The sequence below is a fragment of the Thunnus albacares genome, chromosome 8, assembly GCF_914725855.1.
Source record: "Thunnus albacares chromosome 8, fThuAlb1.1, whole genome shotgun sequence".
Lineage (NCBI taxonomy): Eukaryota > Metazoa > Chordata > Actinopteri > Scombriformes > Scombridae > Thunnus > Thunnus albacares.
Window position 1 is genome coordinate 17243852 of NC_058113.1, and position 12933 is coordinate 17256784.

Consider the following 12933-nt stretch of genomic DNA (forward strand, 5'->3'; position numbering starts at 1 on the left):
CAATAAGCCATACGCTGAAAATAATCCACAAAAAAGGCATTTACTCCTGTTTGAGTAACACTTACCCAAAAGTACAGTGCCAAGCTTTTTAGTTAGCTATCATAAAGGAATAAATTATAGATTTGTGACCCATTTTTATAAATGTAGGTCTTGAATGGGGACCAATTGGCTTGGGGCTGAGTGCAACAGGCAGGCTGGGGAGGTCGAAACCTATTGAAAGATGGACTAACACATTGTTGGTTTTACTCTTTTCATGGGATTCGTTGACAGTTACAAAAATAAAGAATATTTCCAGTCTTATCCTTTAATAAGAAATACATGTGTGTTTTTATCACAACCTAGGGTGATGATGAAGGTGGTTGAACTGAAGCCTCTCTTCACCTGGCAGGCAGGTGAAGAGGAGGAGGAGAAATCCTATAGATCAATCAGTCAATCAATCTGAATCCCTCTCCCTGTGGCTACAGAACTACTGAGGTTGGCAGAAACCAGGTTCCCTGCTTCCACTCGAGTAATCTACCACCCACTGCAGCAAACAAGAGGATATAACAGCTAGAAAGACCATGGTCAGCTACCAACTCACAGAGGGACCCTGACACAGGAACAGAGATCCTATTTACACTTGACTCTATACCACATATCTATACCCCAGTCGATGTTTCATCCTACACATCACAGAGGCAGATAGATGGGGGGGATCAAGTGAGTGTGAGGCTTGTTATATAAGCGAGAGGAAGTTGCCATCGAAATGGGTCTGGCTGCATCTTCAGACATCTGCAGCACACAGAGCGATCCACTGTAGTCCCTCTGTGGTACTCGGCTCACAGGCTGCTCTGACCACTCTCCTGCTCTCAGCTTCACTAACAGATGTCCCTGAAACACTCTCTTTCACAGCTCGCCCTCCCCTGCAGTCTGTCTGCCAACCCACATCAGACCACTGAGGCGAAGAATGCAGCAGTGTCAGAAGATGATCCTGGCCGCTGTTCTGCAGGAAATGACTGGGTTGAGCTTCCTACTCGCATCATTCTGTCGCCATCGCCCCCCCCTCTCCATTCAAGCAACTAGACACAACAGAGCTATAAACAGAGACGCAAAGTAGGAGCCGCCTGAGAGGTCACTGGTCGTGCTGGAGTTGGAGTGAATCGAGCCTATGAGGAAAATTACACCATGGTTTGTGTAACCAGCTGCGTCTGTCACCCCAGGTCCAAAGCATTACCGAAGCATTAGCTCATTAAATTCGGCAAGAGAATACAGGTCACGTGTTTGCTTATTTTAAAGGAAAAGTACAAGTTCGCACATCGGACTCACCCTTTGGGATCCAGTAGGTCACGGACCTTCTCATTGTAGATCTCCATGTAGGACACTTCCACTTTAAAAGTATGGGCCTCGTTCTCCTCCCTGTGGACCCTCTCAAACAGCGAGCAGCAGAGTCGAGGGATCAAACCCGGCTGTTCTCCGTTCCCCATCATGGAAAATGACTTGCCTGAACCTGGGTGGAGATAGCAGAGTTTTAACTTTTGAGTTTCTACTTTTCTTTTTTTCCCCCTGATTTAGTATCCTGTTATTTTTCAGCAAAAATGTAGAAAAAATTTTAAAAAAGGGTTCTCAGTTGATTTCTTAATGTTATCAAACCAGCCCCTTTAGTTCCCATCAAGATTAAAGTGATGCTTGCAGCATACAAAAAAACTAATTTACTCATACATCAGGAGACTGGCAGGCCACTAAAATATTTGTGCTCTTCTTTTCAAAGTGTTAGGATAGGTGTGTCTCTTAACTACGTGCTCCCCTCTAGGAGCGGAAGCGGGATAAAGGAACTAATTTGATCCAGGAAGGATATGAGTTCCTCCAGTGTGATCAGAAATACAAGTCTCCTTGTTCTTTAAACTTTATACTGAGATATCTGCACGACGATTTGGCCCGCAAATATACTTAGGGGACTTAACACAGAGTATAACACAGGCCATTTGTTATAGATAAATAGTTCAGACTGTATGGTCTAATGGATTTACCAAAAGACTTAAAAAATGAGTGACTTAGTGAAAATTTCATCTGGATTTTCAATTACCTGTTTGTCCATAGGCAAATATGCAGGCGTTATATCCCTGGAATGCATTTTCAAGTATTCCCTCTCCAAGGCACTTGAACACCACCTCTTGGCCTTTTAGACAAAGAATCAGTCACCATGGAGATTATGGTAAACACATAAACCATTCAGTTATATAAGCACTTTTAGTTGTCAGGTTTGTGGTAAAATTGGTGAAATCAGTGAAATGTATCAACAGGGGCTATTAAAACAAGAAACAATGAAGGAGAAGGTTTGTGAAGGGTGACAGATTCCTGTCTGGTCGTGTGGAAAATGCTGGGCCGTGTAGAGAAATCTCTTGTGTTGCTCACTGTCGTGCTCCAGTTGAATGGGACAGCTGTTTAATGAGCTAAATAAAGCATTGGCCCGGGCCCTTGAGGGAGCCCTTCAGTGAACAGATTGCCTTGTCGTTTCAGCACAAAGCAGATGTAAGCATTTCATTTCCATTACAAAATGAGAGTGATACGACAAGAAAAATATCTATAATGATTATGGAAATCTGTCTCGTACTGGAGGTAATAACATCTTTTCTATGGATGTTACAAAAACTGTAGCTGTAACCTTTTCTGTGCAGGACTCATTAAAGAAAATGAATGGTAGCTGAAAAAAAATGAATTTAACATGTGAGTAGACGTATGAAAAGTATAACACCGGTAAGAAATGCAAATTAGAGCAACCTGCATTGTTATTTGTTGTATACGATACAAATTCAAGTGTATTTTAGTGCTGTATGCATTGAACTAAACTTGCACGACGATTTTATAGTTTCCAGACAACACAAAGACAACTAACTTGTTTATATATTTTAATTTATTCGCTCAAAATGCAAATGATCATATATACACACACCATGCACACAACAGCTTTCCATCAAGTGGGGAGTTTCCCTGCGCTATTACTGCACAAAGCTTAGCAAGCAGCTTCTTTTCATGGCCAGTGATTTGAGTTCTTGGGTGATGAGCGAAGGATCAGTTTCAGCATGAACACTTATGACTCACCGGCATATTTGGGAACGTTGGACTCATCCATGGACCAAAAACAGTGGTCAAAGGCGAACACCTGCATGAGGAGGAGACAGCAAAGGCTCTGTAAATACTTTCTACACCTGTCTGAGCATGTACAGTACAACACAACCTGATCCTGCTCACTAGTGATCTCGCTTCTTCTTCTTCTTCTTCTTCTTCTTGTGAGGCACAAAGCAGACTTATTGTGCTGTGCAGTAAATCAGCAGGACTGAGCTTGTCTGAGCGAGGGAGATGAAGTCTAACTGAGTATTGTTCGAGGTAATGCTCGTTAAGGCCACGCCGTGACTGTCTGCACAAATCTGCTGTTAGCTGCCCCCGTGTTTTGTGATAGTGGCTGGAATTAAATGAATTCATAAATCAGGGTCAGCGCTCCCCACAAGAAAATTCCAGCACCCAATGACCCTCGTCTCCAAGGAAACAGGGCCGTAGCCGGTGGTGCGGGCTGGCTCTAAGCCCTCAGCGCTGGGTTTCACAACACAGACTTCAAGCAAGCAGAGACTCCTTGCCTTGTGTCCCAGAGACACCTGCATGAGCTCTGGATGGATGACACAGAGAGGATGCTTATCGGGAAAGAGCCTCGTTTACACCAAACACCCCTATTCCTCACAGACAGAACAGCTACTGTTAGTGAATATGTTGCATATTCACTCATTCACTCTCATATGCAGCATATCTTGTATTTGCTTGTCCAAACACTTACTGAGGGTTCATTACGCTCATGTTGATTTAAACATTCAAATCCAGGATACCTCTGTAAATCAGGGTCCTGACAAGAACTTATAATTAATTTTAGTTGATTTGAATATCATATTTAATACTATAGACTTCTTATTGTCAGATTACTACTTTTGGCGGTAACTCCCAATGTAACGAATTACTTTTACAAATTAAACAATGCAATTACAATTTAAATGTGCTACTTTTGTCTTTTGTGAAAATAGTGGACAACTGCAGAGGACAGCAGACAAATGCACACACAAGAGACACAACATCAGCTGAGCTTACCGTGTCTCAGAGCTGTGTCATAAAGTCGCATCATTGTAGCCAACTTGTAGTAAAACATAAGCCTTGTCTCTGGAGTTAGAACGTTATATATTGTAAATAATACCTGTTACTGAACTGTCGCTGCTATTCCTAGTTTGAGTTGTGGATCAGTGGTAAATCCTAGAGTGGATTTTTGAGATGTCTTTCTTTTATGTTTGTGAAACTGGATTGAACTGGACTGATTTTTGGTTGTGGGGAAAACAAAACGGATACTTTACCAGGTGGATTGAACTCTGAGATTTTGTTACACTTTTGCGTTAAAAGTAATACAAAAGTTACTTTCCTTAGTAACTAATTACTTTTTTATATGTCGTACTTGGTAAAGTAATTCAATTACTTTTTGAGAGCAGTAACTAGTAACTGTAACTAATTACGAATTTTCAGTAACTTGCCCAACGCTGTTTATAATATCCCAATGTCTGCACTAAAATGGGTAAAAGAGCTTTTATGTATCTAAACTGATCTTAAGTTGAAAGATATTGTCTCTCTTTGTGATTTTAAATTATCAGTGCAGAAACTGTGTGCTCTCTCTTCTTGATGTGTTTTAGCCTCATTAAGTTTTTTTTTTGGATTGGTTTTAGTTTAGAGTATTAGACAACTCTTTGCTTGTTTTAATTTACCATTTAGCTTGTTTCTAGGGTGGAATCTTTTACGTGATTATATCACACATTTTATTCAAGGTCTTATAATCGCATTTCTATTAAATTCTAATTTTGTGGCATATTTATAGTTATCATTATGTTGTTTTTTGTGCAACGCATTGTTACTGCTGTCTATCTTGGCCAGGACACTCTTGTAAAAGAGATTTTTAATCTCACTGGGGCTTTTCTGGTTAAATAAAGGCTAAATAAAAAATAAATGAGTATTCTATCATAGATTATAGCCACTTCTCTTTTGAAGACTTCCTTCAAGCTGCTGGAAGAACTGCTGCAACACTGTCATCCTGCAGTGAAAGCTCAGCACTGATGCACATGTTACTACTCCTGGCTTTCAGTGCACCCTCGCTGCTCTGCCAAATCACTTTCCCCAACACAAATACCCCAAAATAATTGAACTCCTCTCTAATCATAATAAGGGCTATTGGCCAGGGAACCACTGGTTGCACAGTCAGCATGGGAAGCACTGAGATCACTGAATGCTTTGAAAACAAGACCTCCTCTTGTGACTTCAGACAAGTGAGTGGGTGCCATTCAAAGGAACAAAAGTGCCATCATTCTCAATTAGGGCTGGTTTGGTAACTAGGGCTTCAATCTCCTCTGGTCTGTCTCTTTGCAGCCAGAGGGTGTGACTGCGCAACAAATTGTTCTTGATTGGACAATTACTATTAATCAGCAGTACAAATAATGATGAAGCTGAGAAGCACAATGTGCTTTTTGTCATTTCTGGGATGAAAACTGGTTGAATGTGATAGGACTGCAGCCTCCGTTTCCCCCTTTAGAATGCAGGGAGACTAGTGCCACTATAACTTAGCAGACAGCCACGTGCTTGTCTAGCTGAAGGGTATTACAGGGTAACTCAGGTTCACAGGCCCCAGAGACCACGCACGCCCATGGCCCACACTAACGCTCCCTGGTCCCGTCAGCGGCAGAGTGCACTGAGCACAAAGGACGTCCCTGGTGTGTGAAACATCTCTGAGCTAGTCACCAGCGTGTTGTCAAGGGGGGAGGTGGGGGTGCACTCCAACAATGCAGCTTTGAATGCGCACACACACTGCCCCAGTGTCCGCGCTCATCCCTCTCTCATTGTAGAGCCTTTGTGGGTGTTCACGAGATCTTAGAGCGCTGACACATTCACACGGACATCTATCCGGCTCCTGCTGACCAACCAAACTACTAAAACACTCTCAATCATGTCCCTAGAAACGACGCCACAACAGTACATCGATCTGTGCAGGATGCTTCTCAGCCCCTCAGGGGAACTGTGCTGCTTGTGCTGTGTCCTGCAACTGGATTATTTTAGTATCTATGATGCAGGGACAGTCAGTGAGGCGTCACTACAGACAGCTACTTGCAGTGAAAATAACTAATGACTGTTTCTGCTGACACTGCACATCAGCTCTGATGATGCTGGCCAGTTTGTTTTTATTTGTAGCAATAGAGACAGATGAAACTTACATACCTTAGGTTGTTTCCTGTTGATTGAGATGGACAATCCATCATAAACAGAAGAAATCCACGGGTGAGCCCAGAGAAAGAGAGACACAGAGACAAAATAAAAGGGTTAGCATTGACACAATTTAGCAGTCAGAACATGCAGCTGCGCTCCTCACAGTAGGAAACCTACCATTGTCTGTGTTGACACAAACATCTTTTTTGAATTGAAGTATGTGCATTGAAAACAAACTTCAGACTTTGTTCTAACTGTCTACACTGCTAAATTCCTCTTGTGACTTCTTCATTCACTCCTTCTCTCAAGTATTCACTTCATTCATTCATTCATTCACTCATTCATTCATTCACTTCCATGCAGTGGCATTTCCTGGTGTTAGGTGCTGCTGTGATTGGGTTCATAATTGGGCCAGTGGAGCGTATGGAAGGGAAGAGATTTAGGATTCAATGTCCCACTGACTCTGTTGAGTAAATAGCTCTTATGCCTGTGGACTTAACAGAGAGGCCAGGTTGGGGAAGCTGCACTCAGCATTACCAGCTGCCGGAACTAACGACAAAAGGGTCGCATATATGTCCCTAAATTATGTAGGATTATTCTCTAAACTGAAGAGGGAATTCCCCAAAGCAGAAAGCTTAAATATTAATTTTATAATTCCTCAAAAATATTACAGCCACTACAATAAGTGGCTAGGAAATTAGGAGTGTTTTGGGGTGATACCGTGATACACATACATGTTGCAGTATGATGCTGTGAAACAACACCACCACCCTGGTGCTTCTACATCTGCCACAGTCCTGTCCTTCAACAGTCAGCACATCCCTCCTGCAGGCATCTGCTGGCACAGCGACAGAGGTGGGCATCACCTTCACACAGTAACTAATAGAGGGCAGGCAGGCTGCTTCAGTGAGACGGAAACACTGCACCAGAGTGTGCCACGCAAACTGAGCTGAGTCACCGATAATAGCACGCCTACTGTAGAGAGCTGTAATACCCACGAAAATACTCTTCTACACTTTGATTTTCATTTCAAATGTGTGCTGCTGTTCAGGTTTTTATGTGATGAAAAAAAAAAAGTCAAACAAGTAGGATTTATGAACAGATATTCTTTGAGGACTACATGCAGGCCATTAAATGTGCTCAAGCTCATTATAATGAGGGACAGAAAGAGAGTGAGGGGAAGGGGAGTAAAAGGAAGAGGGCCTCGACTGGGTTCATACCCTGAATCTGAATCTGGGCCACTGACAACCACTGAGACTCGGTCTTAATCAGAGCAGACAAAGACTGCAGGGCCCTGTCCTCTGGTCTGTCCCATCATACTGCAGAGCAGAGACGGGATGTCCATGAGGAACTATGAGCCTTGGATCAGAGGCAGACAAGCAGGGGAGAATGGGTCTAAAATACTTCCTGGTGGCACAGTAGAATTCCGATCCCGGACTGCTGACCACATCCCAATGACTACCTCATGCATGTTAACTTGAAAGGTAAAAAAAAAAATGTCAGTGTTGCGACACATTGGAGATGTCAAAGATGATAGATGCACGTGGGAGAGCTATGATAACAAATGAACAGACAACAACTACAGCCTTGTTAACATTGGGAAACCAATATAAAGACGGAGTACAGATGTTCCCTGTGGAGAACAAAAGGACGACAGTCAGAAGAGCGGAAAGAGAGAGAGAGCTAGAGACAAACACACACACACACACACATGGTAATATGGAGACAAGAGACATGCAGCCTGGACGGTATAGCAGAGTCACCGCAATGGTACAGTATACACAACCAAATCTGGTATGCTGGGAATGCAGAACAAGACAATGGAGGGAATTGTATCTAACTGGCTATATTTAGGATTTCATAGCGCCAAGCTTTCCTCATAAAAGTCTCATTAGAATTGTATTCAATTCTAAACACCAACTTCATTTCAGACTTGTACTCATTGTTACACAGTCCATACTTACCTCCTCCCCTTACCACAATGTTATGAACTCCCCTCAATAAGTTTAAGTACATTAGACTCCACTTCTCCCACCCTGCTTCCCACATAATCTTTTTAATCTTCCCACAGATCTGTGTCCTTCTTAGCAATTTTGTATCTTGCTTGTAGAAACAATGGAAGCTACATCTCTCTGTCAGGGATTCCTATCTAACAGCAGGATGTATGATTGTTTGAAATTTTACATTATTACTGGTTATTGTAAAAATTCCAGTATTTTCCAATACGTTATGGTGAAAAGAAAAAAAACACAAAATCCCACAAACTGTCCGTCACTTAAACTCACTTAAATAACATGACGTTTCGGGAATCAGTAGACTTCCCGTATATATCTGAAAAATATGGTCTAGAGAGACAAGATTTTTACAGATACTTGCAAATGCGGCACTATTATGTAAAAGAGGTGAAGGGACTGAGAAAGGAAGAACCCCCTGATGTTACACAGATGTTTATTAAAGCATACAACTTGGAACCCACCAAGCAGAAAATTGGGGACCTGTATCTAAGTCTATCATTGATGAAGAACAATTCAACAGACTACATAAAGCAAAAGTGGGAAAGAGAACTGGACTCTCATAATCCACACCCAGATGACCACTACAAACTCATAAACTTGGAGAGGCTTCTGCTGGAAGAACTGTTTGAGGTTTTTCATAAGCCCAAAAATAAAATCAAAACAAACTGGACTTCAGAACCAATGCTGGAGACAATGTGGGCACTTATTAGTAGATCACACTCACATCTTTTGTTTTTGTCCCATCTTACAGCCTTTCTGGGCTGATGTTCAAGCTGCCACTAACAGTATATAAGGATTTGATTTTGAGTTCACTTTTCTCTCTTTCTACTTAGGAAAGATATCTAAGGAACTGGATATCAGAGACAAATATTTACTAAAATTCTCATTGTAGCAAGGATGGAATGTATGGAACGTATGACATTCAATTCAACATTACAGAGAGAAGAACAGTGTTGGAGTGAATGGGATTCATACCTGAATCATAAAAGTGAATGTGAATGAAAGTGTACCATTCTGTGACTAACAACTCCTGTGTATATCATTCAATGTAACTAAGTGACTTTATGAAAAACATGACATTTCAGTCCTCAGACCATCATCAGGCAAAATTCACACAAACAAACAGCATCATCCATGTAATGCATATAAATTAAGGTCGATGAGCACCTCCAATACAGTTTGTATGAATTTTGTCTGATGAAGGTCTGAGGTCTGAAAACATCATGTTATTAAAGTGAGTCCTGGACTTTCTGCATCTTCTATCAATACCAAGACTATGTTCAATGCAGCGGATATTCTATGTATATTAAATGCATGTAAATGTAGCGATATTCTGCTGATATTAATTTGACTTGACACTCCACATGATAATTAAACTGCAATGACAGTACATTTGTTTATGTCATTCCAGTTAAGAAATGCTACCAATGGCAGTGTGGTCGCAAATGTTGTACAGTGCAAATGATTCAAGCATGAAGCCCTCAGGCCATTTGCTTATTATTCACCATGCATGTCAAGTCATGGATTGAGGGCTTATTAAAAGCTATGTTGTGGTTGAACAAGTGTGTAACACACATGTATGGCACAGAAGTGCCAGATAGCATCAGATTCTGCCCCCCTCAGAGGCAGATGCAGGCGGGCATGGCAGCCCCAAGTCCTATTGGGGGGTTGCTTGCTCTGTGTGCCTGAATGAGTGTGTCATCAAGGGCTCGCTCGAGCTCCCACGCCTCCAGCTACCTGATGCCAAGGCATCCATGAACGATTTCAACTTGGCTGAGGGTGAAAATGGCCTCTCATACTACTATGACTCTATCCTCCCTCTATCCTCTGTATTACTCCTGGCAGACAGCTTAGAGGAGCACATTTTGATCTTATCTGCCAAATCCTTATTTCTTATCGCTTCTAGTAGAGGATACTTCCTCTGAGGGAGGCTGCGATTATGTTTAAATCCATTGTTGAGGGTCAGATAAGAGTCAGCTCACACATGGCTGTTATGAAACACAGCATCTTTCTTTGCCCTCTAGTTCAAAATCCATGTGAGCTGATGCCCGAAAGGAAGGTACGAAGAGTGGGAGAGCAGCAGTGGAATCCCCCCTGTGGTTATACGGCTGGATTAAGGCCACTGGGTTATTATGCCACCGAAAACTGCACTCTTCTAGCCCAGTAGGCAACACACCAGATTAATCTACTGTATCATCCACCCAGTGGAGCATCTATCCACTATTAAAAATATTACACTGTGTGCCCACGCTCAGACACAGCTGGCAAATACATGTACTTCAAATTTTTATGTATCATTTAACTTAATCTGACACCTCTTCAAATGAGCAGGCTGGTTCAAATTAGCCACCAGAAATAAATCCTAATCTAGAAAGGCACAGCTCCTCACTCGCCATGGCATGAAGGATATACTGTCCGATTCGTCATCACTCAATTTAGCAGGCTTTGCAACAGTTTCTGATGACATAATCCTGCTGCTCACATGGAATATGTAAATCACATAGATGAGGTTCATCCCCCATTGAGATGACATTTATGGCATTCATCTTTCCTGTGCACACACATACACACACACATTCTCATAAACATACTGTAGTTTTGCCTCTTTTTGATCTGTCACTGAAACTATGCGTCCGCCACCACTTTAAACCTCCATTTAACCGCCTTTGACTTTCTTTTCCCTCTTTGGCCGTCAACATGCTTCAGACAATTACAATTCAACAAGCTCTGGAGCCAAACACAATGCTCAGAGCTCTGCGTGTGTGTGTGTTTGTGTGTGTGTGTGTGTGTGTGTGTGTAAGTGTTGGGTTACAGAGCACTGTGCTCTCGCAGGCTGCGAGCTAACATTTCAAATTGTCTTCCTGTATGTTTAGAACAGAACTGGTCCCCACCCACTCAAAGCAGAGGTCACTCTGCTGCACGAAAGACAAGAGAGCAGGAAAATGCCAAGCAGAGTTACAGGAGAGGGGGTGGGTCTCTTGTCTGACCAATTACACTCAAGATGATTCCAAGGAAGTCTAATGTAAGATTGACCAGACTGTCTGTTTTATTAGGGTTAGTGATTCCTAAGCAAACATGACAGTTGGTTGAAGTCAGAGGTTTATATACAGGATAGTATTTCAAAAACAACAGTAAAACAAGTTGCTAGCTCTGAATCCTGCAACACAAACAACTCCTAGAACTTTTTAAGCTTTATAACATATCTAATGTATTAATGTTTATAAAGACCCCCTCCAGACATGTTTGAAAACATAGAAAAATTCTCTCCTTTGACTATTGATTTATGTGTGATATGTTCTTTCCACAAAAAAAAATTAATTACTTTTTAAAAATTCTTAAAATGACGTCTACTCCTTCCCCAGAATCTATGAATCTGCTAATTTGTATAACTGTTGATTATAAGATGTCTCCTACTTCACTGTAAAGTCCATTCTCAGTGTATGTGCACCAGAGGTTTCAAGTTTCCACATCACGTTTGTTTAATTTGCATACCGGACCAGGATTGGCTTAAAAACTGTTGTGATGTCACAAATCTTGCTTGTAAGCACACGCCTTAAACTTAGATTTTCAATGAGCGCAGAGAAACTCTCCACTTTCAGCAGATGATTGTGAAAACAGCTTTCAAGTGTCAAACTCTGCACCTACGTCATTCTGCACAGGGAAGCTCAAACATCCAACTGAAGTAACAAGAAGAAAAACACATTTTTGACTGAAGAGGGACTTTAAGCTTTTGTTCTACACACTAAAATTAGCTTCTTACGAAAATATTTGGGGTGGCTGGGGGATATCACTCATTAGGTCATCAACATAACTCCAGAACATTTCTGTGTCTTGGCAACTACTGTCGTTAAGCAACCGTGGTAAACATGGAGGCAAGACAACCTACCAGCCTCATGAGTCAAAGTTCCAATATGAAAGCCAAGCTAAGAATCTTAAAAACAGGCCTTAATGAACAGCACCGCCATCAGCAGCGCACATGATGCTCACAACGACTTCTGTGTGGGACTTGGAAGTTTCCATAACAAATGTTAACACAACATATGATGCAGGCAGGGTCTAATTTGATCCTCTCCGGCATTTCTGACACAACTGTGACAAGCTGGGTCAGCAGGCTGTGGGCCAAGTTGTGTGAATGTTACAACGCAGCGAGGGATACTGACCACATCTGCTCTCAAGCCTTAAATCTGGTTTGCCTCAAAGACAACAAACAAGCCAAAAAGAAAGTGAAGTTCATCAATTTGTTCAATATGGTAAGGATTCCTCCCCAAGGGAAACGAAGTGACACATTTACTACCAGGACACACCTCCTTTGACCCTGTCTGCTTGCTCGATGTCATTTATCTGAATAGATCTGTTGTGTGGTTGCTAAGGACAATAGACACCAAAAGCCAGAGCAAGCATGCTCCCAAAGTTCAAAATATATCAAAAAAGTTATTGATTGCTGAGATAAATATACCTAATGTATTTTTACAGCAATCACATGTTTGAAGATTATGAAAGGAATTGATTTGGTTGCAAGGCTCCACTTCCCCTAAATGAGACTGAAAGTGAGTCCGCAATAAAGCTACCCCACCATGACATTAAATTCATGTAAATACAATTCAGCTTCATAACTTCAAAAGGCTTCTTCTGAGAGAATCACATGAGAAGGAAAACCAGAATT

The 12933-nt window shown here is 41.7% G+C and overlaps 1 protein-coding gene across 7 annotated transcripts in view; it reads right to left on the reverse strand.

The window, feature by feature from the left end:
- Window positions 1–12933, reverse strand: part of kif13a (kinesin family member 13A) — a 40706-nt gene that overhangs the window by 21080 nt on the left and 6693 nt on the right. For all 7 annotated transcript variants that reach the window (XM_044358431.1, XM_044358430.1, XM_044358429.1 and 4 more), the window contains exons 3-6: window positions 6268–6280; window positions 3079–3139; window positions 2063–2155; window positions 1306–1486 (exon numbers count right to left, since the gene is read on the reverse strand). In XM_044358431.1, the coding sequence (XP_044214366.1) occupies window positions 1306–1486; window positions 2063–2155; window positions 3079–3139; window positions 6268–6280 (348 nt within the window). The remainder of the gene's footprint in view (window positions 1–1305; window positions 1487–2062; window positions 2156–3078; window positions 3140–6267; window positions 6281–12933) is intronic.